Source organism: Microcebus murinus, chromosome 14, assembly GCF_040939455.1.
Source record: "Microcebus murinus isolate Inina chromosome 14, M.murinus_Inina_mat1.0, whole genome shotgun sequence".
NCBI classification, from domain to species: domain Eukaryota; kingdom Metazoa; phylum Chordata; class Mammalia; order Primates; family Cheirogaleidae; genus Microcebus; species Microcebus murinus.
Window position 1 is genome coordinate 23,782,533 of NC_134117.1, and position 27,919 is coordinate 23,810,451.

Here is a 27,919-nt window from a genome sequence, read left to right on the forward strand (position 1 = left end):
TACATATATCACATTTTATTAATCCACTCATGTATTGATGGGCACTTGGGTTGTTTCCACAACTTTGCAATTGTGAATTGTGCTGCTATAAACATTCAAGTGCAGGTATCTTTTTCATAAAGTGACTTTTGATCTTTTGGGTAGATGCCCAGTAGTGGAATTGCTGGATCAAATGGTAGATCTACTTGTATCGCTTTAAGGTATTTCCATATTGCTTTCCACAGAGGTTGAACTAGTTTGCAGTCCCACCAGCAGTGTAGGAGTGTTCCTATCTCTACACATCCATGCCAGCATTTATTGTTTGGGGACTTTTTGATAAAGGCCATTCTTACTGGAGATAAGTGATATCTCATTGCAGTTTTGATTTGCATTTCCTGATGATTAGAGATGTTGAGCATTTTTTTCATGTTTGTTGGCCATTATTCTGTCTTCTTTTGAAAATTTTCTGTTCATGTCCTTTGCCCACTTTTTGATAGGGTTGTTTGATTTTTCCTTGCTGATTTTCCAGAGTTTTAAATAAATTCTAGTTATCAGCCCTTTATCGGATGCGTAGCTTGCGAAAATTTTCTCCCATTCTGTAGGTTGTCTGTTTGCTCTCTTGACAGTTTCTTTGGCTGTAATTCACAAAATTTTAGAAACACTGTGACCTCTACAGAATCTGGACCCATAAATCTGTTTCTAAACCTGGAAGAGACTTACGGTCGTCAAATGAACACCTTCATTTGACAGAGGGGGAATGTGAATCCCAAAGCAGACAAATGTTGTTCCTGTGGCCAAATAACTAGTTCAGCAGCAGAGCCAGATCTAGAAAGAACACCTGCTTTCTGTCTCTGCATCACCTTTGTTCCACCATTGAGAAGGCTAATGGCTTTAGGTCTAGTTAAAAACATTAGAGCCAAGCATAGTGGGGTGTACCTGTAGTCCCAGCTACTCAGGAGGCTAAGATGGGAGGATCCCTTGAGCCCAGGAGCTCGAGGCCAGCCTGCACAACAAGCAAGGCTCCATCTCTTGAAAAATTTTTTTAAAAGTTAGCAGACCCAAGTCTGGCTCTTGGTATGCCTAGAACATTGACTTACCATTGTACATTTTTACTCTCTCTGGCTTCTGGACAATGTACATGAGGCAATGTGTTACTATATGAGGCAGTGGAGTAGTATTAGGGCAGAACATTTTTGGTCCAAATTGATTTTCCCCTCACTTGGAGCACATCAGTGCAGCATGGCCATGCAACATGAAAAGAAAGACTACCATGCTCCCATTGGGGAAGGGGATTGGGATGGTTGTGAGTCCAAGACAAGCAAGGGTCACTCAGTAGGAGAAGAATAAGTACAAAACTTACATTAGCATAACACTCCCATTAACCTCAGTGGGAGTTGTGCTTACAGGAATTGCAGAATCAGCAGTTGAACAGACTGGAATGAAGCATGAAAGCTCGAGTCATAGGTTATTACTAGGATTGTATAATTCCAGCTTCATATTTGCAAAAGAGTTCATTTTAATCTAGTGAGATCTCCCTCTACTGACTCTTAGGGCAGTGTCTACAAAAGAACCTTTGTTTGGGTCCAAATTGTGGTGTGTGGTTGAAGAAACTTGGCAAATTGGAGAAGTTAGGACAAGTGCCAACAAAGTCTAGCAAATATACTCAACTGTTTCTGTCCCACTAGTCCATGAAGTTTATTATATTCCATTTTAGCAACCAGGGCCTATGGCAGTCCCGGGTACACAATAGGTATTTACTATTTAGTGAATAAATGAAAGAAAGGATGGCTAGGTTCATGTTTCTTGTCAGACTCACTTAGTAGAATTCCCATCCTAACATGGCAGAAGTAGTGACTACCTTGGCTGCTTCTTTGAACCATGCAAGGAAAAGCCAAGAATCAATAGAGGGACAGGGACTGGGGCTGTGTTGGCACAAAGCCATGCCCTTTTCAGCTATGCATGGCTGGAGGTGAGGGTAGGGGCCTGTTTGGGCTACTGCTGGGCCTCTCCAAGTTAAAATTAAATCTGCTCCTTACACTACTTTTTTTTTATAGTATATAAATGTGATTTTTGTTTGTTTGGTTTTTTTGAGACAGAGTCTCACTTTGTTGCCCAGGCTAGAGTGAGTGCCGTGGCATCAGCCTAGCTCACAGCAACCTCAAACTCCTGGGCCCAAGGAATCCTACTGCCTCAGCCTCCTGAGTAGCTGGGACTACAGGCATGCGCCACCATGCCCAGCTAATTTTTTTATATATATTAATTGGCCAATTAATTTCTTTCTATTTATAGTAGAGACGGGGGTCTTGCTCTTGCTCAGGCTGGTTTTGAACTCCTGATCTTGAGCGATCCACCCACCTTGGCCTCCCAGAGTGCTAGGATTACAGGCATGAGCCACTGCGCCCAGCCTGTGATGTTTTTTTTTTTTCAGCATATTATGGGGGTACAAATGTTATGGTTACATACATTGCCCATGCACCCCCACCACCCTCGAGTCAGAGCTTCAAGCATGACCATCCCCTAGACGGTGCACATCTCACCCATTATGTATGTATATACTCACCCCTCCTCCCCCTCCCACCTGCCCGACACCTAATAAATGCTATTCCTATAGGTGTTGATCAGTTAATACCAGTTTGCTGGTGAGTACATTTGGTGCTTGTTTTTCCATTCTTGGGATACTTCACTTAGTAGAATGGGTTCCAACTCTATCCAGGAAAATACAAGAGGTGCTATATCACCTTTGTTTCTTAAAGCTGAATAGTACTCCATGGTATACATATACCACATTTTATTAATCTATTCATGTATTGATGGGCACTTGGGTTGTTTCCACAACTTTGCAATTTTCTTATACTCTTTAAATTCAGTATCTTTTGAAAAGAGTTTGTGGCTAAGGAAGAATGAGGCCCCTGTTTCTGTGGCTCTACTGTTAATAAGTATAAAGTTAAAATGTATAAAAAATCACAAAAGATTAATGATTATATAATCTATATGGTGAGTATATGGATAGTTGATACAATTCTTTATTTTCTGTATATTTGCAAAATATCTTAATAAAATGTTGGGGGGAAAGTCACCTGCTGTCAAAAGAGCTACAGGCAGCTTCCTTAAACCATGCTCTGGCATCAAAAGCAGCACTGATCTTTAGCTGGGTAAAATACATTCATTCATTCAATCATTCGTTCATTGATAGAGTCTCGCTTTGTTGCCCAGGCTAGAGTGAGTGCCACGGCATCAGCCTAGCTCACAGCAACCTCAAACTCCTGGGCTCAAGTGATCCTCCTGCCTCAGCCTCCCGAGTAGCTGGGACTATACAGGCATGTGCCACCATACCTGGTTAACTTTTTCTATATATATTAATGGGCCAATTAATTTCTTTCTATTTATAGTAGAGACGGGGGTCTCACCCTTGCTAAGGCTGGTTTCGAACTCCTGACCTCAAGCAATCCACCTGCCTCAGCCTCCCAGAGAGCTAGGATTATAGGCGTGAGCCACCGCACCCGGCCCATCTACTTTAATTTTATATTATCTACTACGTACTTTTTTCTAATTCTAAGTCAAATACAATTCTTAAGATACATACTTTTGTTGGACTATATTGTATAAAGTTATGTTATTCTTAGGAAAAGAATGTGAATTTTCGTACTCCAGCTTAATCTCATCACTCAACATCTTTCTGGAAAAATGAAAGTTCATTCAGAATGACAAGTAAAAGGCTAATACCACCTCCCTCTAAATTTAGAAAAGGCTAATAAACCAAATAACCAGAACATATTTTAACTATTTCCCCTGTAGCACAGACATGGTGTGCTCATGAATAGCAAAATATGCTTAATCCCAGTGTACCATTCTAACATCAGATACAGAACTCTATTTTTTTTTTTTTGAGACAGAGTCTCACTTTGTTGCCCAGGCTAGAGTGAGTGCCGTGACGTCAGCCTAGCTCACAGCAACCTCAAACTCCTGGGCTCAAGCAATCCTCCTGCCTCAGCCTCCCGAGTAGCTGGGACTACAGGCATGCACCACCATGCCCGGCTAATTTTTTCTATATAAATTAGTTGGCCAATTTCTTTCTATTTATAGTAGAGACGGGGTCTCACTCTTGCTCAGGCTGTTTTCGAACTCCTGATCTCGAGCAATCCACCCGCCTTGGCCTCCCAGAGTGCTAGGATTACAGGCGTGAGCCACCGCGCCCGGCCAGAAAAAGCACTCTTTAAAATCAAGGTCACAGAGATGAACAGTGCTTAAAAAACACTACCCAAGCTGGGTGTGGTGGCTCACACCTGTAATCCTAGCACTCTGGGAGGCCAAGGCGGGAGGATTGCTCAAGGTCAGGAGTTCAAAACTAGCCTGAGCAAGAGCAAGACTCCGTCTCCACGAAAAATAGAAATAGAAAGAAATTAATTGGCCAACTAAAATATAGAGAAAAAATTAGCCAGGCATGGTGGCGCATGCCTGTGGTCCCAGCTACTCAGGAGGTTGAGGCAGAAGGATTGCTTGAGCCCAGAACTTTGAGGTTGCTGTGAGCTAGGCTGACGCCACCGCATTCTAGCCTGGGCAACAGAGTGAGACTATGTCTCAAAAAAAGAAAAAAAAAAAACCCACTACCTAGTCTTTTCCTCTCTCTGCAATAGTTAAGTCATGGTCCATAGCTGAACCAGGTCAGAAATTTGAGAATTTCTCCATTTTAAACAGCTTTCTTCTTTTTTCTTTTTTTTTTCCCATTCTATATATGTTAAATGGGCTGGACGCAGTGGCTCACACCTGTAATCCTAGCACTCTTGGGAGGCCTAGGCAGGAGGATTGCTTGAGCTCAGGAGTTGGAGACCAGCTTCAGCTAGAGCAAGATCCCATTCTACTAAAAATAGAAAAAATTAGCCGGGCATGGTGGCACATGGCTGTAGTCCCAGCTACTTGGGAGGCTGAGGCAGAAGGATTGCTTAAGCCCAGGAGTTTGAGGTTGCAGTGAACTATGATGATACCACTGCACTCTACCCCAGGCAACAGAGTGAGACTGTCTAATAAATAAATAAAAGTTGCCCACTTTGACTGCTTCACTTGACTAGGGGAAAAAAAAAAAAAGACAGTTACTTCATGGAGCTCTCTTACCAAATTTGACTTGGCAATCTTTTGGTATGATTAACATGACTTCAGGAGGAGCCTTGTTTAAGGAGCAAACATAGTGAAAATTGGAAAAGGTACCATGCAGAAAGTCAGAAAGAAGTTTGTTGTTTTTTTTTTTAATTTTTTTTTTATATATTTTTAGTTGGCCAATTAATTTCTTTCTATTTTTTTTTTGGTAGAGACGGGGTCTCACTCAGGCTGGTTTCTAACTCCTGACCTTGAGCAATCCGCCCGTCTCGGCCTCCCAAAGTGCTAGGATTACAGGCGTGAGCCACCACGCCCGGCCAGAAAGAAGTTTTTCCTGAGACCCTCTGCCAACTGTCGTTTCTGAAGTCTTTCTTGTCCCTTGGCCAAGCCTTAAGATAGTTTCTCATCTCAGTTCCATTTCTAACCACTAAATGGCACCAGAACTATGAATTAGTTAAGAAATAGAAAAAATCTGCTTAACTAGTCTTTTTTTTTTTTTTTTTTAGAGACGAGTTCTCGCTCTTGCTCAGGCTGGTCTCAAACTCCTGGGCTCAAGCAATCCTCCTACCTCGGCTTCTCAGAGTGCTAGGATTACAGGTGTGAGCCACCATGCCCGGCCTGCTTAACTAGTCTTTAAGTGATTTGCTGTAAACCTTTAATTAATACTTCCTAAAATTAATTCATTTATTTTTATCAGTGATCTAGAATATGGTGACTTTTTGCCATTTATTATTTTTTGTGGGGAAAAGCAGGTTAAAAAACATATGCAAATCATTCCTTCACCTCTTGCCCATTACTGTGGTCCCTTAGTTGGCTGTAGCTTTAGCAGCATTTCTTTGTGCCACAGCAGCCTCCAGCAACATCAGGGGTACATCTGGACTTCATATTGTCAGAATCTTCTGCAAGCTTAAATGGATCTGTGATTATATCCTGTCAAAAGGCAAACCAAAGTGAAAGGACAAGTTAAAGGTGTTTTGATGTGCCCAAACACTAATATTTCTGTTTGATTTAGGTTGATTTACATAGAAGGGAGATAAAATTTTACAATTCCATGGAGTCCTGGTCATTCTGCTATAAAGGCACTGTCTTCCTGAAGCTTCTAATCAAGTTATTACTACTTTTGAGGTAAACTTCATTTAAAGTGTCTCAAAGATGGTCCTTATTGGACCAGGAGAGTTGATTCTGCTCAACTGGTTTTGTTGTGTAGGCTTCCCATTTGTACATACCTTTTACCCCTTTGGAACTGAGATACTGAAATGCCAAAATTTCTTCCCTTGCCTTACTCTGATGCCCAGAAACATGTATACAAGACAAGAAAGTAAGTCCCAAATACAGGGCCATGATTAGCAATTGTTGGTGTTCCAATGAGATTGCCAAGATTAAGTGGAGTTTTGAAAAGACACGGCTATAGTCTTTATTTTCACCCCCAAATGAGATACCTCTAAGAGCAGCACCAGTGGAACCAGAGAAAAAATAGGCACAAAGATAGGAAATCACAAGCATGAACACACCACTTTAAATAATAAATTCCTTAACCATAAATTTACAGGTGGCTCATGCCTGTAACCCTAGCACTCTGGGAGGCCAAGGCAGGAGGAATGCTTGAGGTCAGGAGTTCAAGACCACTCTGAGATATACTGAAAAAATTAAAAATAAATAAAAATTTAAAAAAAAAGACCACCCCGAGCAAGAGCAAGACCTTGTCTCTACTAAAAATAGAAAGAAATTATCTAGATAACTAAAAATATATACAGAAAAAAATTAGCCGGGCATGGTGGCACATGCCTGTACAAGTCCCAGCTACTCAGGAGGCTGAGGCAGAAGGATTGCTTGAGCCCAGGAGTTTGAGGTTGCTGTGAGCTAGGCTAATGCCATGGCACTCTAGCCCAGGCAACAGAGTGAGACTCTGTCTCAAAAAAAAAAAAAAAAAAAAATTTATAGCCTTACTACTTATTGCTGGTCACTGCAAAAAGAAAGGTACACAAGACAGGCACAGACTCTACATTCATGAAACTGACAGTCTTGTGGACTCTTCCCTTTACTGAAGTGACTGACTTGCTGGTGGCCTTGGCCTCTCTGGCCCTCAGTTTGCACCTTTCTAAAATGAACAGGTGGCCTGGCTCCGGGCAGACTAGCATCTGTTACAGCAAGGGGTCCCCAGGCTGGAAGGAGGCCAACCATGCTGGGTGCTGCTGTCAGGCCTTCACTTCCATCGTATTTCTACCTCTCAGTATATTGGAACTCCTGGTTGGAAGAGTTAGCCTCTCCTATTTTTCACCCAGAAAAAGGATTTTCCATGCCCTTCCTCCCATTCAGTGTTTTATAGCGATATCACTTCCAAACAGTCTCCTAGTCCTAAAGATCTCCAGACTTGAAGGAAGTAAAAAGGAGAAATGCTTGGATAAGCAGTTCTTTCCTGCACCAACATCCTGTGATTCTGTGAAAAGTATAAATACAGAGAGGCAGTACAGCACACTGGCTTAGAGTGTCACTTCTGAATCAGACATGGGTTCAAAGTCACCACTTTCTAGCTGTGTGACCTTGCATTAGTAAACTGATCTTTCTGAGCCTCAGTTTCTCCATAGTAAAATGAGGATAATGAGGGTTATTGTGAGTAGTAAATGACATGGTACTTTGAACACATTCGCAGTTCAATAAAAGCGTTTTCCTCTGTATTATTGCTATTGGTGTCAATGTTATTGTTAATTACTGCTTACTATTAACTCAAGCAAGGCAGTCCGTAGCTGTAATCCCATTTGCATCACTCAGATGCTACAGTGTTTGAATCATATAATTCTTTTAATAGCAAACTATACTTTGCTTTTCATGATTAAAAAGAAGAAAAGAGGGCTGGCATGGTATGGCTCATGCCTATAATCACAGCACTTTGGGAGGCTGAGGTGGGAGGATCGCTTGAGGCCAGCAGTTTTGAGACCAGCCTGAGCAACACAGCGAGACCCCATCTCTCCAAAAAATAGAAAAATTAGCCAGATGTGCTGGCGTGCAGCAGTAGTTCCAGACACTTGAGAGGCTGAGGCGGGAGGATCACTTGAGGCCAGGAGTTTGAGGTTGCAGTGAGCTACGATGACTCAAAATAAATAAATAAATATAAAATAAAAAGGAGAAGAAAAGAAAAAATGCTCTCAAAAATAGCCTTGAGGCTGGTCCGAAGGTAGTGAGTTATCTCACGTGATTGTTCACAGTCAGTTACAGATTGAACTCCTTGTTCTACTACTTTCCCCCCTCCTCACTACTGCACTTGACTAGTCTAAAAAAAAAAAAAATAAAAAAAAAAAAAAAAAAAAAAAAAAAATAGCCTTGAGTTCATCTTTAGTATGAAGCAGCGCCTTTCTTCCCTCTGCCGAGGCCACTGATAGAGGACCTACGCACATACACTATCCTGCATGCCACCTGCACACACTATCTGTACTCCAGGGTTTATGACGAACGTCTTTTGTAAAAATGATAAAAATGTCCTCCCCCTTGAGCCTTCCCCCAAGGGCACAAGGTTATATTCCTAGGTCACACAGCTGTTTCACTTTTTAAATCTTCCTTCAGTGCCAATTATTCCCATTTCAAAAACTTGGGACTGATTTGAAAACACTGGCACATCTGCAGTCTGGAAGAAATCAGCCAGAAAAAAAAAAAAAAAGACCTTAGGTTGGAATAAACCAGTTCAAATTCGTAGAATGTTACAATTCATGTTCTGAGGTCAAGAACCCTCATGTACATGCTGCGTACACATTAGGAGGGAGAACAAGGAGAGCTCCACTGGGAGAAAACAGTCTTCTGCAAAAGCAAACTCAGTTAACTACTTTTATTACAGCCAGATACACTGAAAATGTTGTGGCCGGAAGAAAGACTCCCCTTACTTTAACTGTATTCTTCTGACAGCTTTTATTTTATGACCACTATTCAGGAAATCAGGTTACAGGAGAATTAGAATGATGAAAACACTTCAAAATAAACTCTGATTCTGACCAGCAAGGTTTGGTTATCAATGAACTCCCCCAAGAGTTTCAAAATACCAATTAATGAACTGAACAGTCCAAAGTCAAATCTCTCTACTTTTCAAAATATCACCTTCTGGCCGGGCGCTGTGGCTCACACCTGTAATCCTAGCTCTTGGGAGGCCGAGGCGGGCGGATTGCTCAAGGTCAGGAGTTCAAAACCAGCCTGAGCAAGAGCGAGACCCCGTCTCTACTATAAATAGAAAGAAATTAATTGGCCAACTGATATATATATAAAAAAAAAAAATTAGCCGGGCATGGTGGCGCATGCCTGTAGTCCCAGCTACTCGGGAGGCTGAGGCAGAAGGATCACTCAAGCCCAGGAGTTTGAGGTTGCTGTGAGCTAGGCTGACGCCACGGCACTCACTCTAGCCTGGACAACAAAGTGAGACTCTGTCTCAAAAAAAAAAAAAAAAAAAATATCACCTTCTTCTGTTCTAGAAAAACAGAAGAGTAACTAACAATAGAGTGCTCAAGAATTTAATAAAGCAAAGGAAGTAAATCATTCTTCAGCTCTGTAAGTGGTGGCTTCTATACTTAGCTTGGGCTAGACTCGTGCTGGTAATATCAGTTCTAGGTTTTTTGGCTCCAGGACTCTTGTCTTTTGGGTTCAATTAACCTTCCCTAACTACAAATTTGCCATTTTTTGAGTGATCTCTAAATAAGCTTTACTCTTTTTTTTTTTTTTTTTTTTTGAGACAGAGTCTCACTTTGTTGCCCAGGCTAGAGTAAGTGCCGTGGCGTCAGCCTAGCTCACAGCAACCTCAAACTCCTGGGCTCAAGCAATCCTCCTACCTCAGCCTCCCGAGTAGCTGGGACTACAGGCATGCGCCACCATGCCTGGCTAATTTTTTCTATATATATATTAGTTGGCCAATTAATTTCTTTCTATTTTTAGTAGAGACAGGGTCTCGCTCTTGCTCAGGCTGGTTTTGAACTCCTGACCTTGAGCAATCTGCCCGCCTCAGCCTCCCAGAGTGCTAGGATTACAGGCATGAGCCACCGCGCCCGGCCATAAGCTTTACTCTTAAAGACTGTTTACAAGGTAACAAAGGAAGAAGAAAAAGGCACAAGAGTTACTTGTGTATTGATGTACACTCAGTGAATCCAAAATTCCTACAAAATGCAAGCTCAAATAGCAAAAACTCACAGAGAAGAATTACAGAATTTTTGAGACCAGGTGAAAAGGGCACATGGAAGAATGATAAAAGAATCCTGGTGAGAACTCAAACATTTAGAATACAGCCCCGAAAGACCTGGAATCTTAATACATATAAATCCATAATTAGAACTGCTTCTATTTTATGGGTGTGTGTTATATGCCAGGCATTGGGCTAAGCATTTCGCATATATCCTTTCAATTGATCCTCACAACCTGAGGCGAAAAAAGTGATCATTATTTCCCCATTACACGTGAGGAAACTGTGGTCTAGGGAGGTTAGATAACTTACCTAAAATCACACCTATGTGGCAAAGCCCGGATCTGAACTTAGTCTTTCTGCCTCCAAGGCCTGTGCACGTAAACCCCACTCTGTGCCACCATCCTGCTACGGCAATATCAGTATCTTATTTCCTGGGGCTTCCAACATTCAGTGCCTTGAGCTGCATCACTCATGATTTTGGTGAATGTCAGGAGAAGTTCTATCAGCCAAGAGTTTTGAAACCCATCACTAACCCGGTTCTAAACAATACGATGTTATAATATTAGGTATGGCTTAGTAAAATAATTGTGATAGCATGAATAGGGGAAAAGTAAAAATACACGAAAGAGAAAGGAGAAAGAGAGGGATCCTAATACCTGTCAAAATCATCCATCTTTCTTCTTCATAAGGTGGTTGTTAGAGGTTATAAGAGATAAATTGTGATGAAATACTTTAGAAAGTGCTACACCAATATATAGTTAGTAGAATAATTCTCAATATGAGTCTAAAATATTTCAAAATATAATCTTAAAAGACAGAATACTGGTCCAAATATATATTTAAGAAATTAGGATATCGGGCCCACTCTGGCAGCACATACACTAGTGGAACTAGAATGTTCCTAACACAAAGAAATAACAAATGCTTGACATGGTAGATACCCCAATTACCCTGATTTAATTATTATACATTGTATTCCTGTATCAAAACATCATGTGTCTCATAAATATATGCAACTATTATGTATCCATAATAATTAAAAATTAGGCCGGGCGCGGTGGCTCACGCCTGTAATCCTAGCACTCTGGGAGGCCGAGGCGGGCGGATTGCTCGAGGTTGGGAGTTCGAAACCATCCTGAGCGAGACCCCGTCTCTACTAAAAATAGAAAGAAATTAATTGACCAACTAAAAATATATATACAAAAAATTAGCCGGGCATGGTGGTGCATGCCTGTAGTCCCAGCTACTCAGGAGGCTGAGGCAGAAGGATTCTTGAGCCCAGGAGTTTGAGGTTGCTGTGAGCTAGGCTGACGCCACGGCACTCACTCTAGCCAGGGCAACAAAAAGTGAGACTCTGTCTCAAAAAAAAAAAAAAAAAAAAAAATTAAATATTTAAAAACAAATTAAGATATGATAAAAATTAGCATTTCAATACAGTGGAGAAATGATCATTACTAAATAAATGAAATAGGAAGACTTGAACTAGTTAACATTTGGAAAAAATAGTTACACTCCTACCTACCTCAATAGTTATGCTAACATAAATTCCAGATGGATTAAAAATGTTAATATGAAAAACAAAGCTATAAAAGTACTAGAAGAGGAATATTATACAGCTTTAGAAAAGGAAGGCAATTCTGATATATGCTGCAACATGGATGAAACCTTGAGGGCATTAAGCTAAGTGAATTAAGTCACTCACAAAAAGATAAGTACTGTCTATGGCCAGACCACCCTGACTGTCCCTGATCTTATCTGATCTCAGAAGCTAAGCAAGGTTGAGCCTGGTTAGTACTTGCATGGGAGACAAAAAGACAAATACTGTATGATTCCACCTACATGAGGTACTTAGTATAGTCAAAATTACACAGGAAAAATGCAAGCAGAATGGTGGTTTCCAGGACTAGGGAGAGGAGGACTGGGGAATGACCTGCTTAACAGGTATGAGATTTCTTTTCCAGGTGATAAAAATGTTCTGGAATTAGATAATGGCTATAGTTGCACAATCTTGTGAATGTACTAAAAGCCACTGAATCAAATACTTTAAAATAGTTTAAATGGCTAATTTGGTGTTATCTCAATTTTATCTCAATTTTTAAAAAGTACTAGAAGAAAATATAGGTCAATTAATAATGTTCATGTCTTTCTAATCATGAAATCAAAGGCAGAAACCATAAAGAATTGGTTTCTTTTTGGTTCCATAAATGACTACACAAAAATTGAAAAGATCTATTTAGGGTAAAAACAGAATTCAAAACATACAATGATATGCTGAGAAAAAATATTTGTAACACATGACAGACAATCTCTCTAATCTCTCTTTTTTCTTTTTGAGGCACGGTGGCTTTGCTATATGGGCCAGGCTGGGCCTAGTCTCAGGCGATCCTCCCACCTCAGCCTCCAGAGTAGCTTGGATTACAGCCACAAGCCACCATGCCCAGATAGACAATCTCTTATAGAACAATTTTTTTAAAGGCTAATACACACTGTAATATAAAATATTTAAAGGAATTATATAAAAAGTTCACCATGGATGAAATATAAATGGTCAGTAAATATGCTGAAAAGTTCAATCTATGCAAAATAAAACAAATTATTGTCTGCCCATCAGACAAGAAAAGTTTTTAAAAAAAAATAATGCCCAGGCCGAGCGAGGTGGCTCACACCTGCAATCCTAGCACTCTGGGAGGCCAAGGAGGGATGATGGTTTGAGCTCAGGAGTTCGAGACCAGCCTGAGCAAGAGCAAGACCCTGTCTCTACCAAAAAAACAGAAAGAAATTAGCTGGACAACTAAAAATATATAGAAAAAAATTAGCCAGGCGTGATGGTACGTGCCTGTAGTCCCAGCTACTCAGGAGGCTGAGGCAGGAGGATCGTTTTAGCCCAGGAGTTTGAGGTTGCTGGGAGCTAGGCTGACACCACAGCAATCTAGCCCAGGCAACAGAGTGAGACTCTGTCTCAAAAAAAAAAAAGAAAAGTAGTAGGTCATCTCCCAAGAAAATACACATGCATGTATATAATTTTAAGGGGTTCATGAGTGCCCTGAAGTCCATTCATGGATACATCAAGTTAGGAATCTCTGACCTACTGTCAGGATTAAAAAAGTGAAGTTATGAAATTTGTTCAAATCATTTTACAGATGCCCATTTTAAAGATACAAATATGCTAGAAATAAGTTATAGTAGCCAATTGTAAAAAATAATGATTTGTTTCCTGATTTAGTAGTAGACTGTGGCAAGCATGATGATTTTTTGAAATGGTTCTCTGAGGTCCAGAGAGCAAAACGAACCTTTGATTCTGAAGCAGAACAGCCTCCAGATGTAGGCAACTTCTCCCCAATTGGTCTGATCAGAAAATCTTGAGCAAATCGTGAATTCTTCAAGATAGCTGCTGTCTCTTCACCCACTTCAACAATTTCACCTTCCTAAAGGGTAGCATGCAAAATACATACTAAGAGATGCCACTTTAGTCTCAAGAGAAGAAAAATGCCCGTAAGGTTACTAATGAGTGGCATTTCAGGATAAAAGACCATATCTTCTGACACGGTATTCTCTCATGTTCAAACTCCGTTAGTTTCATGTTTATTTCCAGATGGAAGTGACCAGTGTCCTAATCAGTCTTTCTTTGTTGATGATGCTAAAAATGGACACTCATTGCTTCAGTGTCAAGTCTCTCCTCAGAGATAGATACAGAAACCACTGCATTCTGAGCTCCACCTTATTCATCACTACATGAGGGCTTCAGACCAAAGATAAGTGCTGGTAAGGATGTAGAGAAAAGGGAACCCTTGTTTACTGTTGGTGGGAATGTAAATTAGTATACCATTATGGAAAACAGTAGGGAGATTCCTCAAAAACTAAAAAATAAAACTACCATATGACCCAGCAATCCTACTACTGGGTATATACCCAAAGAAAATGAAGTCGGCATGTCAAAGTGATATCTGCAACCCCATATTTACTGCAGCTCTATTCACAATAGCCAAGATATGGAGTCAATCTAAGTGTCCATCAAAAAATGAATGATAAAGAAAATGTAGTGTATAAACACAATGGAATACTATTCAGCCTTAAAAAAGAAGAAAATCCTGTCATTTACAGCAAGATGGATCGAACTAGCGGTCATTGTGTTAAGAGAAATAAGCTAAGCACAGAAAGACAAATATTGCACATTCTCACTCATATGTGGGAGCTTAAAAAGTGAATCTCATGAAGATAGAGAGTAGATTTGTGGTTATCAGAGGCCAGAAGGTAGGGGGCAGGAGGATAAAGAGAAGTTGACAAATGGGTACAAACATACAGTTTTATAGAAGAAATAAAACCTAGTGTTCGAGAGATCAGTATGGTAACTATAGTTTCTGATAATCTATTAAATGTTTCACAAAAGCTAGAACAGAGGTGAGGTGTGGTGGCTCAGGTCTGTAATCCTAGCACTCTGGAAGGCCAAGGTGGGAGGATCCCTTGAGCTTAGAGTTCAAGACCAGCATGAGCAAGAGTGAGACCCATTTCTAATTTAAAAAAGAAAAAGAAAAAAGATACAGAATTTTGATGATTTATTCAAGTTTACACAAGTAATAAATAACAGAGCCAGAATTTGAACCCAGGTATCTAATCCAAAGCCTGTACTTTTCCTTTTTTTTTTAAAGACAGCATCTCACTCTGTCACTTAGGCTAGAGTACAGTGGCCCAACCATAGCTGACTGCAACCTCGAATTCCTGAGTTCAAGTGATCTTCCTGCCTCAGCCTCTTGAGTACCAGGGACTACAAGTATGCACCACCATGCTTGGCTAATCTTTTTCTCTTTTGTAAAGATGGGGTCTCGATACATTGCCCAGGCTGGTCTCAAACTCCTGGCCTCAAGGGATCCTCCCACCTCAGCCTCCCAAAGTACTGGGGTGTGAGACACCATGCTTGGCCTTACTTTTCCATTTTGACAAAACAATTTTTTTTTAGAGACAGGATCTCATTCTGTGGCCCAGGCTCGAGTGCAGTGATGCAACACAGCTTACGCAACCTCAAACTCCTGGGCTCAAGTGATCTTCCTGCCTCAGCCTCCTGAGTAGCTGGGAATAAAAGTGCACACCACCACACCTGACTAATTTTTCTATCTTTTATAGACACGGGGTCTATAAAACACGGGGTTTTATAGACACCGGTCACTATTTTGCCCAGGCTGGTCTCAAACTCCTGGCCTCAAGCAATCTTCCTAGGCCTCTCAAGTGCTGGGATTACAGGCATGAGCCACTGCACCCAGCCGACAAAACAATACTTAACATGCACAGTAGTAAAAATACCAACTAGTGTTATCATCAAACACTAAAATTTCTTAATTCCTTGATACAATTAAACAATAAAATACTGTTATGCAGTACTCTTATTCTTTCCCATCTCACTTCTCTATAATCCAGTGTCTGAATGAGGCTTCTCATAAAAAGATTTCTTAGGTGTGACAATGGTCTTGTGGTTATATAGGAGAATATTTCATTCATAGGAGATGCATGCTAAAATATTTAAGGTTAAAATGTCATAATATATGGAAGTTATTTTCAATGGTTCAGCAATTACAAGCACACAAAGATAAAAGGAAATATGGAAAAATGTTCTCAACTGCTGAAATAGATAATCGGTATGTGGGTATTCACTGTAATATTATTAATTTTTCTATATTCAAAAATAGTTTTATAATAAATAATTGGGGAAAAATGCCTTTTTACACCACTTAAAATACATACAATCAAAGTAACACCAGCAAAGTGAGAAGCAATGCAAGGCCAAGAGAAGGTACCTGAAGCAATAGCAAGAGCAGAAAGATGCCAGAAGTCATGGAAATTTTTATTTACCTTAAATGTAAAATTTGCATCAAATGTTAGGACCTTTTCGTGTCCTGTGATTCCTCAGTTGTAAATAACCTGGCATCTTTTGGATGGTCCTGTCTTAGGGCATTTGAAGAGGCGAAATGTTGCAGAAACAAAACGACAGTCACCTAAAAACAGAATTTACTCATGGTTCATCTCCAGTGATCCAACAACAGCTATTGGTTTGCTCAGAAGCTGAGGAGTAAATATATTATAAAGATGATTTTCTTTTTTGCAGTTATTTTTCTGGGCACTCCCTCTATTTACTGAATGACTTCAAAATGCTTTATTAAATACCAAACTTTTTTTTTTTTGAGACAGAGTCTCACTAGAGTGAGTGCCGTGATGTCAGCCTAGATCACAGCAACCTCAATCTCCTGGGCTCGAGCAATCGTTCTGCCTCAGCCTCCCGAGTAGCTGGAACTACAGGCATGTGCCACCATGCCTGGCTAATTTTTTGTATATATATTTTTAGGTGGTCAATTAATTTCTTTCTATTTTTGGTAGAGATGGGTTCTCACTCAGGCTGGTTTCGAACTCCTGACCTCAAGTGATCCGCCCACTTCGGCCTCCCAGAGTGCCAGGATTACAGGCGTGAGCCACCACGCCTGGCCAAAACTTTTTTTTTGAGACACAGTCTCACTCTTTTGCCTGGGCTAGAGTGCCTTGGCATCAGCCTAGCTCACAGCAACCTCAAACTCGTGGGCTCAAGCTATCTTACTGCCTCAGCCTCCCAAATAGCTGGGACTACAGGCATGCGTCACCATACCCGGCTAATTTTTTCTATATATTTTCAGTTGTCCAGCTAATTTCTTGCTATTTTTTAGTAGAAACGGGGTCTTGCTCTTGCTCAGGCTGGTCTTGAACTCCTCAGCTCAAATGATCCACCCGCCTTGGCCTCCCAGAGTGCTAAGATTACAGGTGTGAGCCACTGCGCCCGGCCTTAAATACCAAACTTTTGAGGGGTTACCATTATATAGGAGACAACATGGATATCACAAGGTGACACAAAGTCTCCCTAAATGAGACTCACTCAAAAGACATGTGCTAATCACCAAATCTGAACCATTCAGTTGCATTTATCATAGTCCCTGCTGCTGTTTCTTACCAATAACTCTTTCTAGACCAGGTGCGATGGCTCACGCCTGTAATCCTAGCACTCTGGGAGGCCAAGGCGGGCAAATTGCTTGAGGTCAGGAGTTCGAAACCAGCCTGAGCAAGAGTGAGACCCCGTCTCTACTATAAATAGAAATAAATTAATTAGCCAACTAATATATATAGAAAAAAATTAGCCGGGCATGGCGGCGCATGCTTGTAGTCCCAGCTACTCGGGAGGCTGAGGCAGGAGGATTGCTTGAGCCCAGGAGTTTGAGGTTGCTGTGAGCTAGGCTGATGCTACGGCACTCATCTAGCCTGTGCAACAAAGCGAGACTCTGTCTCAAAAAATAAATAAATAAATAACTCTTTCTAGTTCCTTGTTTTGTACTGTAATGAGATCAGCAGTGACCAAACGTGGAGGGCAGAACCCAATTTTTTGGGCAAGGATAGCAAGATCCTTCCAGTACAAAGCACCACCCAGGCACTCACCTAAGAAAAAAACAAACAAAAAAAAAAACCACAGGCCAATCAATACTTAATACAGCATTAAGAGAATTATTCTTCTATATCATTGATTAGGACATGGTATTAGTTAAAACATCAATCCTACAAACAGAAGCTGATCTGAGGTCTAGAAAGGCAAGGCTAAGCCTGGGTATGCTGGCTAATGGCGTCTGGTTACCATTCACAGGACAGTTACTAATGCGTTGGTTCTACCCAGCTATGATCATAATATTCATGTATATATTAGGTTACTTTCTGAAAAGTGCTATGTTTGTGAATAAAATAGTATAAAAGAGAAATTATAACATTGCCTCTTAGTTCCAGATTAATCTAATGATCTGCTACCAGAACAATAACTACTACTAATGTTGCTAAGGCATTTCACAGTTTTTTTCAAGTACAAAAATGGTCATAGAAGTTTTATTTATTACATCAGTAAATGGGAAACAACCTAAATGATCACCAATAGGGAAATGGTTGCAGCATGGTATTGCTGTACAACACAATTATATAATACAAACATATTTAAAATGTTTTTTTTAAATTTTAGGCTAAATAAAATTAGAATACTAAGTTCTAGATATGGCATGCTCCCAATTTTATTATACACATACACAGAAAAAAAAATAAACTAGAAGAATACTTACTAAAATATTAAAGAGGTTATCACTGGATTTTATATGATTTTAAGTATAATTTTTTTAAGAGATGAGGTCTCACTATGTTGCCCAGGCTGGACTCAAACTCCTGGGCTCAAGAGATCCTCCCGCCTCAGCCTCCAGAGTATCTGGGACTACAGATGTGCACCACTGCGGCCAGCTCAGTAATTTTTTTTTTTTTTTTTGGAAGGTAGTTTAAGCTGTGAAAGCTCAGTAATTTTTTAAATTTTTTTCTTTTTTGTGTGTTTGCCAACTTTTAACAATGTCCACTTATTATTGTATAGTAAGAAAAAGCTAACATAATTATTTGAAAAGAACTTTTTTTTTTTTTTTTTGAGACAGAGTCTCGCTTTGTTGCCCAGGCTAGAGTGAGTGCCGTGGCGTCAGCCTAGCTCACAGCAACCTCAAACTCCTGGCTCAAGCAATCCTCCTGCCTCAGCCTCCCAAGTAGCTGGGACTACAGGCATTCGCCACCATGCCCGGCTAATTTTTTTTTTTTGTATATATTAGTTGGCCAATTAATTTCTTTCTATTTATAGTAGAGACGGGGTCTCGCTCTTGCTCAGGCTGGTTTCGAACTCCTGACCTTGAGCAATCCGCCCGCCTCGGCCTCCCAGAGAGCTAGGATTACAGGCGTGAGCCACCGCGCCCGGCCTGAAAAGAACTTTTGATTTCATAGTCAGACTGACCAAAAGCATGCATTTATCTCCTTAACTTCGTGAGACTCCATTTAAATGACAATGAAGGAATAAACAACACAATAATGATGAGAACATAAGGGGGTTAAGAGAGCACCAGCTCTGGAACAGTTGCCCTCATTTCCACACTACAGTTTTCAAACTGTTTCTCACATTCATCATCACATTTAATCTTCATAACAGCCCTTTACAAATTGTATTATTATTTACATTTTACAGTTTGGAAAAGAATAACTCAAAGAGATTCGTTAAATCGTCCAAGGTCACACCGCTTTTGGTGGCAGAGAAAGCATGGAACATTTCCACTTTCTGGCCTAATCCCATGTGATGGCACGTCACATAGCCTCATCCTAACTAGCAGCATGGAGTTCTGCCCGAGAACAAGCATCTGCCTTAAAACAAAACAAAACAAACAAAAAGAACACCTACCCCACAAAACTTTGTGTGTCCTCATTTCTTCTGGCAATTCAAGGCTAGCACAGACGTCACTGAAATATAGCTCCCCACCACACTGAAACAGCCATGTTAGTCCCAACAAGGTTAAAGATTACATTGGCCCAAATTACAAAGAAAAGGATGAAGAAACGAAATCAATTTTAAAAACCAACAGAAATGTTTGAGCTGACACTTTGTGAACAAATAACAATCAATACCCAAGTGCCAAGGTTTCTTTTTCCCAATGGCCTATCCGACAGGTAATAAAATCACTTTCTAAGAATGTCTCTCTCCTAACTAAAGATACTCAGGCTACCTAAATTTTTAGCCAACATGAACCAAAAGGATTTCCAGGTTGATATAAACAGTATTCATAAACTCTTACTTCTTAAAAATAATATAAGTTTTTGTGATGTTATTCACTTTCATAACACATCATATTTTAAAAATACTGTCTTTAAAATGTAAAGCAAATGAGTGATCAGAAACTTCAAATTTTATTTAGCTAATTTCAAAAGGCTGGAGAACTAGATTCTATAATAATATTTCTATCTTTTATATCTTGGGAAAGATAGTGAACTGTCCTATAAATTGGCATACTAACAAGGATATTATTAAATTATTCTTATATAGTTATTTTTATTTGAACTTTACTACAGCCAAAATGTCAGAATTGTTTGTTTGTTTGTCCCAGGCTGGAGGCAAACTCCTCAGCTCAAGCGATCCTCCTGCCTCTGCCTCCTGAGTAGCTGGAACAACAGGCACACATGCCACTTGCCCAGCTAAAGTCTCCTATCTTCCATCATGAAAACACACATCTCATGATACACATAAAGGCTATAGAATTCCTGCAAGTTTTCCTTTCAGAAAATAATTAATGTAAAGCTGGGCACAGTGGCTCACACCTGAAATCCTAGTACTTTGGGAAGCTGAGGCAGAAGGATTACTTGAGGCCAGGAGTTTGAGACCAGCTTGAGCAACATAGAGAGACCCTGTCTCTACAAAAAAAAAAAAATTATCCAGGTGTGGAGGTGCACACCTGTAGTCTCAGCTACTCTGGAGGCTAAGGCAGGAGAATCACTTGAGCCCAGGAGTTTAAGGCTGCAGTGAGCTATGATGATACCACTGTACTCCAAGCTAAGCAACAGAGTGAGACCTTGTCTCAAAAAAAAAAAAAAAAAAAGGAAATTAATGTAAAAGTTCTATCTACTGTAACTGCCCAAAAATCTGAAATCATGACAGATAAGAAATAAGTAGCACTCAGAGAAACTAGAAGTGCTAGAAGAGAATATATTCTTTTTTTTTTTTTTTTTAAGACAGTGTCTTGCTCTGTTGCCCAGGCTAGAGTGCAATGGCGACAGCCTAGCTCACAGCAACCTCAAACTCCTGGGCTCAAGCGATCCTCCTGCCTCAGCCTCCCAAGTAGCTGGGACTACAGGTACGCACCACCGTGCCCGGCTAATTTTTTCTATTTTTAGTAGAAATGGGGTCTCACTTTTGCTCCAGCTGGTCTTGAACTCCTGAGCTCAAGCGATCCTTCTGCCTAGGCCTTCCGGAGTACTAGGATTATAGGCGTGAGCCACCACTCCCAGCCACAGAAGACAGTATATTTATAGCAGCCTTTAGTAGTCAGTCCAAAGGTTCCTGCAACTCTGCAGTAGCTATTCTAGGATCACATACAGAGGCAAACAGGAGAAACACCCAATAAAGCAAATATCTTAACATATTCAATGACAATTGTCACTCTCATATTTATTACCTTTTATAAGCTGAGAGAGAAAAGAATCCATATCTAGGGTATTCCTGCCTCTCCCCCCTTTTGCCATCTCTTTTTAATTTCTGGATAAACTAAAAGAGTTTGAACTCTCAGTTCCAGGAAGAAAGGACAGGACTGGCCAAGCATGGTGGCTCATGTCTATAATCCTAACACTTTGGAAGGCCAGGTGGGAGAATTGCTTAAGGCTGGGATGTCAAGACCAGCCTGAGCAAGAGCGAGACCCCATCTCTATCAAAAATAGAAAACATCAGCCAGACGTGGTGGCGAGCACCTATACTTCCTGCTACTTGGGAGGCTGGGGCAGGAGGATCCCTTGAGCTAAGGAGTTTGAGGTTGCAGTGAACAATGATGATACGGGGCAATAGGGGGAGATCATGGCTCAAAAAAACAAACTAGGCCTGATCCCATGATAAAAGATATCTCACTTTTCCCCTCACCTTCAGCACTTGATACACCTCCTGCAGCACGTGTTATCAGGCACAAGGTTAATAACACAATTTGATCTAAAAAAGAACAGATGGAATGTCAAGCATATCTACACACTATTTCAGAGATGTTCAAATCTTTTTAGTCCCTAAAGGTGGCTTCTAGGGACTAAAACTGTACCATTTTTGTCAAAGCTATACCATTTTGTCAAAGCTATATGATTCTTCCTGCTTCCCCCCTCTCTTACCAATACTCAACTCTTCCCCAACATAAAGGAGATAGGCAGAGTGTTTTGAATCTCTATAAAGTATTAGCAAATTTGAATGTGTAGGAAAAAAATATCAGATATGATTCTTATTTGTTTCTGACCTGATGTTCACCATTCAACAAGATGAAACCTGGGACCAGATTCCTGCTGCACAAGGCATTTCTTATGCCACATGTAAATAGGCCAAGTTCCTCGAAGGCAGCTTTCTTAAGGTTGTCACTTGGACATGATTTCACAACAACTCATAGGAAAAAAAGAAACATGGACTCCTATAATTTACCATGAAAATATTACTAAAGATAACAGGTCAGTGTGTATGGTAGGAGCAGACTTAGTGGTCTTGATGGTGTTTGGGGTTCATTGGTTTATCTTTAAGTTGCAAGTAAGTTCTCTCTTGCCTAGTGTGTTCTGCTGCCAATGGGCTACAAGCAGCTCAGACCAGGTCCCCCTCCCTCTATTAAGACATGCTAAGTTTAGTTTAATACCCTAAATGAGAATCAATTCAGCAAAAAGTGGTGACATTTGTGTGTTCAAATGGAAATGGACTATAGTTGTGGCAGTAAGGATAACGACCTACATAACAACATCATAACTCTCATTTTTGACTACAGCCTCTCCCAGTTTCTCAATGCAGCCATGAATAAAAGTCACATTGGGTGCCTGGAAGCCAAATTTTTCCATGTGATAGTCAAGATACTTTTTAGCCACTTCTACCTAAAGGAAGAAAAATGTAGATGTGATAATCAAATTTTTAAAAAGTATTCTACTTTTTTCCTAAAAATTTCCTATTATTTAATATTACCAGAATTTACTTCTCCCAGATTATTTTGAGTAAGTAGACAAGATTCCTGTGGACACATAGGAGATACTGCAGCCTGAGACATAAACTTCCTGCTACATGTGTTTTGCTTAAACAAACTTCATTCAATAAAAAAATCATTCAGCACAGATGGCAGAAGGAAGGAAAAGATCAAACTCCATTGGCTGTCATGATATTCATATACCAGATCAAGCCTCTGACTTTGTGTCCTCCCATAAGAACCCCTAATTGTCAAAGTTCTCAGCTTCCAGGACACAAAGTGCTAGTGGCACAAGTGAGCATTGCTATAAAGCAGTCTTGTAAATTATCTTTGAAGGGTCACAAAGAAAACAACTTTATCTCTAAAAAAGTGCTTTTGAAATTTTTTTCTTCCTTGTCCTCCAAATCATTGCCTCACCTGATCTTTGGTCATGTCTATTCCAGTGATGTGTCCCTTCTCACCAACCAGCTGACTAAGCGCACAGCAATCTCTGCCACTTCCACTGTCCAGATCCAAAATCCAGCAGTTTTCTAGATGCTCAGGGATGACCAGACCACAGCCATAATACCTGGGAAATGGAAGACACATATGTTTTCCCCAGGGACTATAAGACATGGAACCACTAAACCTTATACATCTTTCCTTTCTTCCTTCCTACCTCCCTCCTTTCCTTTCATCTTTCACTCATATTTCTCTTTAGGTGTTTAGTCTGCACCACTAAACTGGATGCCTGAGAAGGCTAGGACTCTATCTGCTTTAACACAGTAGCATTGAGCACTGTGGTAGATACTAAGACTTAAATAAGCCATCTAAAATATTTGCTCAATGAATACATTTAGGCATTCGCCTAGCATCTAATTCAGGCCCAGGACTGTGCTAGCTATTGAGGAAGACATGTAAGATTCCGTCCTCTGGTGTATTTAACTAGGGAGGTAATATGTGGGCACAGAAAACAGGGACTGGCCACCACGAGAGGCCTCACTGGAGCTTCTTAAATAGAGCAGGAGGATGTTCAGTGCTGACCTTCAGGATTTTTACAATAGACAAGGCAAGCCGGGTGGACTGGTGGTGATGGGTTAGTTCCCTATTGACTAGCATCACTGTCTTTCCAGAAAGCTGCAGTCTGGGGTCTTCCTGGGGGCCGGACAGGGCACTCTACCTCAAGGCTACTTCTTCATGTACATTTTGCAAGGCTTCCCGGATGTGCTTGGGGACCGGTCTAGCTGCGGTGACACAGGCATTGGTCTGGAGGTCTGCCGACGTCTTCAGCACCTGCCCGTAGTAGGTCTGACCCAGCGGCCCAGAGTGGAGGGAGAGGTGAGAAGGGGAAAGAGCTGCAGCTGGCGTCTGCAGCTCCCGGCCCCCATCCTCACCCCATCCCCACTTGGCCCACCTCTGTTCCCGCCAAAGTTCAAAGGCCACACTCTGCCTAGTCCCCACTCCAGGAGTCCCGGGCCGGCCGGGCTGCCCTAGGCCTGGGCCGCACCTCGCCGTTCCAGGCCCTACAGCGCTCATCTGCACGTACTCCCGGATCTCAGCGTCCCGGGGGGCGGCCACTGTCGGGAGGGGAAAGGTAGCTGAAAGGATGGAGAGGAGGACGGGGAGGGGCACCACGAGAAAGTGAGGTGGTTAAGGGGCAGGCAGCGGGCCGAGGGCCGCGGGGAGGACTAAGGTCTCGTGGCGCAGCTCAGAGGATGGCAGACGCCCGCGGAGCCGGGCCGGGCTGGGAGCTGCCCACTCACTGTCTCCTCCGCCTGGGGGCTCCAGGACCGCGGCCTCCCGCAGCCGGCTCCCCAGGCCCCGCCCCGGGCTGGCCGGCCGGCAGATCCCCGCCCCGCGGGCTGCACCCACGCCTGACCTCCCGGCCGCGCCCGCTGGCAGCCTGGCAGCCCTGGAGTCTTTCCAGCCAGGAGGATGACATTACTACTAAGCAGCATCTTCCTTTATTGCTCCACTGATTTTCATTGATAATCTGGTATTCTGCCTTCAGTGAACACCCACATATGTAATGATTTTTTTCCCTTTTGGGGAATGAAATCACCTTTTCTCAATCCAGTTTTTAAAGTCAGGTTTATTGAGGTATAATATATATTCCGTAAAATTTATCTTTCTTTAGTGTACAGTCCTGTGAGTTCTGACAAACGTATATATCACCTCAATTGAAACTAAAACAGGTCTCTCGCCCCAAAGTGTCTTCCTGTCCTTTTGTCCTTCCTCCTCCCACCCACAGCTCTTAGGCAACCACGGATCTGTTCTCCCTCCCTATACCACCTTTCCCAGACTGTCATGTAGACGAACCGTTATACTTTGTGGCTGTTCTCTGCCTATTTCCATGTATTTAGGAAAAGCAACTTTGATAAATTAATTTTTACCTCTAGTAATTTTTGGTCAATTCATATGTGTTTTCTAGGTATTGTCACTTCATTTTGCAGAAAGCATATTAAAATTTTTACTTCCACCATTATATTTGTGTATCTTATCTTGTTTTGTGATTGTAACAAGCATTCTAGTCATCAGGATGGTAAAGAGTTAGGGAAATCCAAGTGAAAGGATATCTAAATGGAAGACATGGACTCCTTCACTAAATTATACTCATTTTTCAATCTCATCTGCCAATCACACAAAAATTTTGTTGAAATCCAGCTACTAAATTTTCATCTTCCCTGATGTCAATTAGTTGTTTAATAGGAAGGTGTTGTCTTTTTATATTTTCCACAAATTAAACCCATGGAAACAATCTTTGTTGGAATATTTTCATAGGTTAGAATATTTCCAACTATTAAGTGCGTAAAACTTAGTGTTTTTATAAATATCACTTAGTTGTTTTTGGCAATCATATAATGGTGAAAATACTCCTAAATATTAATTTTCAAAATAGTCTTTCCATAAAATGAGTTCCTTTAGAAAAGCAGCGATTTAAAGGGGCAGATGAGTGGCAAGTTAAGGACTCTATCATTTTCACTTGTGCTTGTTTTGTTGTATTATCTTCAATCTGTGGTTTAATTACAAGATTCACCTGATAACCCTTCAATCTACCTAACCACACACAGATAAGCTGCAATAAAGCAAACCACTATCAACTTAAATTGAGTTATTCTCACTTTTCCCTCACAGATACCACATCATGGTATCTGATATGCTGGCCTGTTTGGCTGTGACCATTATACATTCTGATTGTGGGGTTTTTTTGTTTTTTGTCTTACTTTCACCCCTTCTAAATGACAGGTATACTATATATCTGTATACTAGATAGACCAATTAGGGTTCTCATATCAAGCCATATTTTATTTTATTTTTTATTTTTTTGAGACAGAGGCTCACTTTGTTGCCCAGGCTAGAGTGCCATGGCATCAGCCTAGCTCACAGCAACCTCAAACTCCTGGGCTCCAGTGATCCTACTGCCTCAGCCTCCCGAGTAGCTGGGACTACAGGCATGCGCCACCATGCCCCGCTAATTTTTTGTATATATATTTTTAGATGGTCAATTAATTTATTTCTATTTATAGTAGAGACACGGGGTCTCACTCTTGCTCAGGCTGGTTTCCAACTCCTGACCTAGAGCAATCCACCCGTCTCGGCCTCCCAGATTGCTAGGATTACAAGCGTGAGCCACCACGCCCAGCCTCAAGCCATATTTTAAATGTTAGCATAAACTAATTTTCTAAGATAAAAAGAAACATACATAGAAATTTACATGTTTTCTTCCCTTACCTCCAAGGAAGGTCCTTGTGCATATGGCCACACATTCCACTTTGAAAGCTACTGGTGTGACACTCCCAAGATGTCCCAGAAAGGCAGATTTTGGTTGATGATACAGAACCATCTTTCAAGAAGTGGAGGTTTTCCAGAAGGGCCAGTATCTCTAAGTAAAGGACTCCCCAAACATTGGATACATTCGGGCAGAAGCTAGAAGAGCCGATGAATGATTACTCACCAGACAGGGAGCAGCAGAGGTAAATGGAGGGATTTGATTACTCCCAAGATCCTTTCCTTTTCTAAGAGTTTTTTAGTATTATGTTAAAGGTTAGAAATGACAGGTGACACTCTTGTTTCTATTTATAAGGGAAATAACAGGTAACAGAGAGTTAGACTAATAGTCAAAAGACCTCCTGACAAACTCAGTGAACTTGGGCAAGTCATTTCATCTCCCTGTGTCTTTTCATCTGTAAAACATGGGGCCAAAATTTAGTTAACTTTTAAGGCCCCAACAACTCTAATATTCTGGGGTTCTATGACTCTCTCTTGTTCATCAAACATTACATTGGTTCTTGGGTTTTAAAATATACTCATTACCAAGAAGAGGAAGCCCTGAATAAAAAAAAATAAAAATAAAAATAAAATAAAAAAATAAAATAAGCCGGGCGCGGTGGCTCACGCCTGTAATCCTAGCACTCTGGGAGGCTGAGGCGGGCGGATTGCTCGAGGTCAGGAGTTCGAAACCAGCCTGAGCAAGAGCGAGACCCCGTCTCTACTATAAATAGAAAGAAATTAATTGGCCAAATAATATATATATAAAATTAGCTGGGCATGGTGGTGCATGCCTATAGTCCCAGCTACTTGGGAGGCTGAGGCAGGAGGATCGCTTGAGCCCAGGAGTTTGAGGTTGCTGTGAGCTAGGCTGACGCCACGGGACTCACTCTAGCCTGGGCAACAAGCGAGACTCTGTCTCAAAAAAAAAAAATAAATAAAAATAAAAAAAATAATAATAAAATAAAATAAAATATACTCATTAGAATGAAATAAATTCTTGTTGTTTTTTTATTTGAAATCAAAGTTGAATTTTAAATGCCTTTTTGGTGTATATTATAGTGATATAAGATTTTATTATTTCTTATTAATGTAATGTGTTTTGTAGCTATTGTTTCAACTTTGCAATTCTGAAATTACTTGAGTTATTATTCAAAATATTTCTCTATTCAATTTTTCTAAGGTTTTTTCAGTATTTTTATATCCATATATATATATATATATTTTTTTTTTTTTTTTTTTTGAGACAGAGTCTTACTCTGTTACTCAGGCTAGAGTGCTGTGGCGTAAGCCTAGCTCATAGCAACCTCAAACTCCTGGGCTCAAGAGTCATTTGCTTCAGCCTCCCGAGTAGCTGGGACTGTAGGCATGTGCTACCATGCCCCGCTAATTTTTTTCTATATATTTTTAGTTGGCCAATTAAGTTCTT

At 40.8% G+C, this 27,919-nt stretch overlaps 1 protein-coding gene across 1 annotated transcript; it reads right to left on the reverse strand.

The window, feature by feature from the left end:
• On the reverse strand, positions 1 to 27,282 carry AS3MT (arsenite methyltransferase). The gene is given in 11 exon segments (XM_076009815.1): positions 1 to 614; positions 5,854 to 6,000; positions 13,513 to 13,647; positions 16,064 to 16,209; positions 17,537 to 17,665; positions 19,467 to 19,548; positions 21,687 to 21,721; positions 21,724 to 21,752; positions 22,521 to 22,657; positions 23,161 to 23,311; positions 23,903 to 27,282. Coding segments are annotated over 10 exon segments (1,308 nt in total). The 5' UTR covers positions 24,259 to 27,282; the 3' UTR covers positions 1 to 614; positions 5,854 to 5,892.
• Positions 27,283 to 27,919: the final 637 nt, after the last annotated feature.